This window comes from Colobus angolensis, unplaced genomic scaffold (genome assembly GCF_000951035.1).
Source record: "Colobus angolensis palliatus isolate OR3802 unplaced genomic scaffold, Cang.pa_1.0 Scaffold95, whole genome shotgun sequence".
Taxonomy (NCBI): Eukaryota; Metazoa; Chordata; class Mammalia; order Primates; family Cercopithecidae; genus Colobus; species Colobus angolensis.
In genome coordinates, this window is record NW_012123487.1 from 1,226,182 (window position 1) to 1,232,700 (window position 6,519).

At 52.9% G+C, this 6,519-nt stretch overlaps 1 protein-coding gene across 1 annotated transcript in view; it reads right to left on the reverse strand.

Annotated features, from left to right (window-relative positions):
• SPEG (SPEG complex locus) overlaps nt 1–6,519 on the reverse strand; it is a 59,045-nt gene that overhangs the window by 52,189 nt on the left and 337 nt on the right. Inside the window, exon 2 of the mRNA XM_011932353.1 lies at nt 6,395–6,515. Coding sequence (XP_011787743.1) covers nt 6,395–6,515 — 121 coding nt within the window. The remainder of the gene's footprint in view (nt 1–6,394; nt 6,516–6,519) is intronic.

Consider the following 6,519-nt stretch of genomic DNA (forward strand, 5'->3'; position numbering starts at 1 on the left):
CGCCCCTCCCTCGCCAGCCTGCACCCCACCTGGGGCCCCTTCCTTGTCCTGTCCTCCTGCTTACCCCGGGGCGGCCCTCACCTGCCTCCCCACACGACCACCAGTCACCTCCTGACGCCGAGAGCCGCGGACCCCCACCCTGTATCTGCCTCCTGAGCCCTAGGCACATGAGGAAACTGAGGCACAGAAAGGGGTGCAGTGGCCTCTAGCTCAGGCCACTTTCTGGCAGCCCAGCGCAGCCTCCTCCCACCCTCACCTCCTCCCACGGGGCCTCTCTGGAAGGTCAGCAGCATCTCTACTTGCTCATTCCACAAACATGCGCGCACACACACTGTGCCAGGCAGAACCGAACTCGCTGAAGGGCACAGCGCCGGGTGGGGGCGCCTAGGTCAAACGCAGGGCAAGGGTCCTGGCGGGTGTGGACTGCGTGTTAACATGGACTCAGACTGTGAAAACCCCCAGGGTTCTCAAGAAAGCCAGAGAGGGCTTTATCTTACCTTACCTCTCGACTGTCCCATGCGCGGCCCCCTATCCCCATACATTCATACACACAAGCAAAGGTGCACAGAGGTACCCCCATTATTCACAAAGTTGGCCAGTGTTCTCACTCACAGGGAAACACACTCACCAAATTTTTTGTGTGTTCCACCCGACCCCTGCCCTGTTCAGCACTATGCACACTTGGCATACACAAAATTCTATCCTCCCCGTGACCATTATAGCTATGTTTCTTCAGCAGTTACTAAGTGCCAGGCACTTTACAAATGTTACCTCATTTACAAAAACCCCATGAGCTTGAAACCCTTATGAATAATCCTATACCCATTTAATGGACAAGTGACTGAGTCTCAGAGAAGTCCTATCACTTAGACAAAGCCATACAGGTGCTGGGATTCCATGTGTCCTGGAGATGGGAATTATCATCCCAGTGAGCACAGGGAGTGCCAATCCTGGTTTCTGAGTCGTGACTACTGAGTAACTATTAACAGTTATTGCATGTTTGGTATGTACCAGGCATTGTGCTAAGCACTCTATGTGAATGAGCTCAGTTAATCCTCATGAAAAGAGAAAGACTGAGACATAGAGCGGTTACTTGCCCAAGGTCACAGTCAATAAATTGAGGGAGCCAGGATTCCAACGTAGGCAGATGCATGAGAATCACTTATGCCCAGGAGGTGGAAGTTGTAGTGAGCAGAGATCGCACCACTGCACTCCAACCTGGGTGACAGAGCAAGACTCTGCTTCTAAATAAATAAATAAATAAATAAATAAAATATAGGGACAGACTGATGAGTTTTATTCAGCCTGCACAATGTTTGGGCTGGGGCAATCATGTCTGATCTCAGCACACCTCCCTCATTATCAGTTTCTCCTTGACCCCTGCAATTATTTGAGTTTGTGGGCCCTTTATTTTATTTTAGATTTCTTTACTATTTTAGAGACTAGGTCTCACTCTGTTGTCCAAGCTAGAGTGCAGCGGTGCTATCATGGCTCACTGCAACCTTGATCTCCTGGGCTCAAGAGATTCCCTCCACCTCAGCCTCCTGAGTACCTGAGACTACAGCTGCATGCCATCATGCCCAGCTAATTTTTAAAAAATATTAAGTAGAGATGAAGTCTCATAATGTTACACAAGCTGGTCTCGAACGCCTGGGCTCAAGCTATTCTCCAGCCTCGGCCTCCCAAAATGCTGATATGATAGGCATGAGCCGCTGTACCTGGCTGCTTTTTTATTCTAAAGTTTAGGTCATGTTTTGTGCATTCTGGGTGCATACAGGTGTTCTTGTTTCCTAGAGCATCGAAGCAAATTACAAGTATAGACACATGCACAGGGACATGTGCTGAAAGGGCATATATGTGTGTCCACCTCGTTCCAGCCAAAGGACCCTGGACACCCATGGGCACTTTCCCTGTACACCCCTAAACACACCCACTCATAAATGGGGAGCTGAGTGAGGAGAGGGGGTAACTTGAGCCCCTGTTCCCCAGGAGAATCCGAGGGGCTGGCACATTCCGTGGCAAAAATAACCAATGGGCAGCGGGGGTGAGTGACGGGACAGCTGGGCCCAGGAGGGGCGGGCAGAATTCTGTGTTCCTCCTCTGGGTCGGCACTGCTCACTCTGAAGGGCTGGCCTGGAACGTATTCTACGGGTGGGCCTCCCCAGCTGGTCCCAGGTTGCCCCATTTTTCTCCCATAGCTGGGCAGCTGTGTCTCCCTGCCACTCACCCAAACCCAGGCTTCCAATTTCTGCACTGCCAGCATTTCCCTCTAACCAGAGAAAATTCCAATCTTCATCGTATGCCACAAGCTCCCACCCCATCTCCCTTTTGTCTCCTCTTTCCTGACTCAGTTCAGTTTCTCCCTTCTCCCCTCATTTACCACCCTGCTCTGTATTTCTGACATACTATGTAATTTACCTATTTACTATGTTTATTGCATATTGTCTGTCTCCCCTCACTAGAAAGTTATCCCCTGGAGGACATACATTTTGGTATCCCTCAACCCCCTGACTCGTGTATGGAAAGCACATAGTAGGCACTCAATAAATATGGGAGGGGGTGGCAGAGCTGCAGGTGGAGAGGGTAAGCAGTGATGGGAATGGGGACAGTAAATCTTCCTGCAACCGCTTCCATTCATCCAGGCTTCCCTCTTCTCTGTCCTAACCCAGACTCTTTCCCAAGAGGTCTTCAGCCAGAGGAGTGACCATCTCTCGTTCCACTCAGGATTCTCCCGGAGAGGGTCCCAGAACTCCTCTCTGCTCCCACTCTGGCCTCTCCTCCACTCGCTGGTCGGCACTTGGCCTACGTGGATGTTGACACTCCCCATACCCATTCCCATCTCCATACTACTTTCCACCTGGTTTCTCTAGCCAGACATTCTAATTTCCAGGTGAAAAAGAATAACTGCAGAATATTCCTCAACACAGGTTCTGGTACATTCCTCCACGCTTTCCTTGCTTAAACTGGCCCTCTCTCCCTATCTCTAAGCTCTCCCCTCCAAGCCTTCAAGTCCCCAGGATGGTTCATTGCCATGTATTGATCTCTGGCCCTTCTGATTAACACCAGAATCTTCCAGACCCTGGCTATGAAGCTCCAATTAACACACCATGTGAGCATCATCAGTTCACCTCTTCTTTCAAATGTGCCTTCTCCTGCTTCCCCTCTGCCCTTGACTGCAGGTCTGCCCTTCAGCCACACACGCACACCCACAGCTTTGAGGGTAGCACTTGTGCAGGTGGGAGCCTGATATTTTGAAAAAGAAGAATGCCTGCCTATCTTGGAGATTAGGCCAGAGATGAATTTGGGGATATTGACAGAGAAAGATGGTGACGATGACAAATCTTTGACAGTTTTCCCACACTTCTCTTTCTATGGACAGGCAGTATGGACCCAGACTCAGATACCTGACTTTCAGACCTGCCTCTGACACCTCACTAGCCATGGGATCTTGGGTAAATTTCCTCTTTGAACACCAGTTTCTCTATATGAATAATGGTCATAACAGTAACCTAGGATTTGGAAGATTAAATAATTAAATGAGACAGGGTACTTATGCATGTTAAGGATTCTACAAGTATCCTGCATTTCTGCCATCTTTACCCCCTTTGTTTCCTATTCTTTCCTCATTTCTACATCCCCCAAATATCAGCACCACCACCCCCATTTTCCCATCCTCCAAACTCTCCAGGCTGTAGCCCACTCGCCTTCTCATGACCCCAACCTCCCAGAGCCATGCCCAAATCCTTCCATCCTTGAGCTAACATATCTGGCTTCAGGAGTGCCAGGAACCTAGCATCACTCTGTCTTATTGAGCCAGCAATCCCAGCCAGGAAAGCGTGTCCTTCCCTCTGCAGCCAGGTCCTTGCTTGGCTTCCTCGAGTACCCTGAAGTCCTCCTGCTGTTGTTTCCAACCAAGAAAGTTTTCCATGAGTAAGTCTGAGCAATGCTGAGCTGCTTGCCTGGCTGCCCTGGAGCAGGAGCTACCACTGGGCAGGGACTGGTAGAGGTGGGCAACAGAAGGGATAGGAAGCCAGATTCACCCAGTCAGTCCCCAGCATCACCAGAGCAAAGCCCCTCCCTCCTCCAAAGCATGTGGGATAGGTGTAATAGTTATACACATGGTTCTTTGCAATGGGACACACTGAGGCCTCCACCTGTTCTGCTACTTTCTATCTGCACAATCAGGACATGTTCTCAAAGGTTATTTGCTGCAGTCCAATCCTCTTCCTATTCTCATATGAATGTCAAAGGGCCCCTGATCCGGCCCCACAGCACCCAGGGCCCTTTTCTCACCCCAAGCCGCTCAAGCCTGCTGTTCCACCAGAGCAGCCCAGCCTGCACACTGTCTGCCTGGCCTCTGTCTAGGTATGTCCAGCCAGGCTCAGCTCTGCTGACCACACCACCAAGACTGCAGAGGGGCTGAGCAAACAGCCCTGCTGGGGGCTCTTACACCTCATCACCGCTTCCCACTTTGAGGGACCCAAGTCAGGCCAGGAGGCACCCATCTTGAGAAATGCCAGGCCTGGGCCAATCATATGGCAGCTACTTTCCCAGCACTCTCCTTCCCTCTCTCGCTCTCTCCTCTCTCTCCAGAACTTCTTGAGGAGTACAAAACCCCCAGAGCCAGAACCAGGAGGACTGGGTTCTTAGCTCTGGGATGGCCATAACTAGCTATGTCTCTAACTAGACTAGTACGCCTTAGGCAGAGCTCCCTGATTTTTGGCCCACAGTGTCCTTGCCTGTGAAAGGATGTGTTTGGAGCTGCAGTTCTCTGTAGTCCTTTCCAACCTTAAATAACATTATAACCGTTACTCTCATTCTCAGCTCTTTCTTTCCCTTCGCTAATCTCTCCCCTAGTCATATTGTCATCAACTCATCTATCTTATCCTTTGATCTTTGTTCTATTTTCAGTCCCCTTTGCCCCTGGGGGGACCAGAGCTGAGATCCCCAAGGAGTCCCCGCCTTCCCCAGCCCCAAAGTCTGCTAGAATGTGCCCCATCCCCTGATCCCAGGCTCAGGAAGCCTGTACCTGTCCAGGTGCTAGGCCAGCCAGGAGAAGCCAGCCATGGTTCTCTCTGGCCCAGGCCTGGCCACAGAGACTCAAGGCAGGTGGGCAGAGCAGGGCTGGGGGAGACGAGATGCTGATGGAGAGAGGCCACCCCGGCTCCCTCTCCTGACTCAGTTGTGCCCTAGAGACTTCTTGCCCACCCGCTGCTGAGGGCTTTCCTCCCTGTGTCTCCTCCCCAGCTTCCAAGGATTTACCCCTGCACAACAGCAGCCAGGGGAGTGACATGTCCCTCTTAAAAACGCCCAGGGGAGTGAACCCCCAGCTCCTTGCCATCTCTCCCAGCTGTAGCCTACTTTCTCAGAATTCTGTTTCTTTTGGCTAGAGAAGAACCACTTGGCTTACTCAAGGGCTGAGGAAATCAAAAAGGAAGCCCCAAAACGGACCCAAGGCTAACTACCCTGGCCTGGCCTCCATGGTAGCCCCAGCTGGACCGTGAGCACTGGGCCCAGCCTCCTGCCCTCCCCTTCTGCCTCAGGCCCTCAGCCTTTTCTTCACATTGCACCTGAAAATCTATGGGCGGGGGTCAAGCACTGATCCAGAGCATGCCCCTTCCATGCTCTGGAAACATCCACCCTAGAAGCTCAGGTAGACATAGTCCACGAGCTTCCCATACCAGCTCCATGTGCCCATACCTCACCTGTTTGCACCACCACACAGAATCCAGAGCCCTCCACAGCGCCTAAGCAGGCACACGCCTGCATGTAGATTCTCAAGCACTCACCTCCATTCATGCCCATGGGTCCCTGGCCCTGGCTCCACCTCCTCCGACCCTGGACCGGGTTCACACGTGGCCACCCATAGGCCTCTTCCACCCTGCCTAGAGCTTACCACATCAACCCTGCCACGGCAATGGCCTGCAGGAAGCTCTGAGCCATCCCTTCAACAGTGCAGCCTGGACCAGAAGAGCTGTCCCCCTCCTTCGGACATGCACTCCCTTGTAAAGGGGCTGATCCGAGTGTCAATCTCACGTTTACATTATGGAGCTGAAGGACACCCTTTCCCCCAGGAGGCTTTTCTCTGCAGGAGGATGAGAACTTCTACCCCAGAATTACCTGAGAGGCTGGAGTGGGTCTCAGGCTTGGCTTACCAGCTGCCTGCTGCCCCTTGACCTCTGACCTTCCTGTGGGGAGCCTCTCTACCTTGACACCCCATTCCCTGCACTTGGCTCTTCATCTCACTTCTGCGCCCGGGCAGCCAAGAAGCCAGGGCACCTGGGAAGAAGGCGGAGGAACCAGTATCCAGTACCTTACCCACGTGGCCTGGGCAGCCCTTCTCTACCTCTGAGCACCCCGCCCCTGCCGGGCGCGGACCCCACCTGCCCATTACCTCCGACCTCCAGCACTGTGAGCACCGCCTCGCAGGAGGCCCGGCCCCGCTCGTTCTGGGCTGTGCAGCTGTACACGCCGGCGTCCTGCGCCCCGCAGCGCCGCAGCCACAGGCAGCTGGGCTCG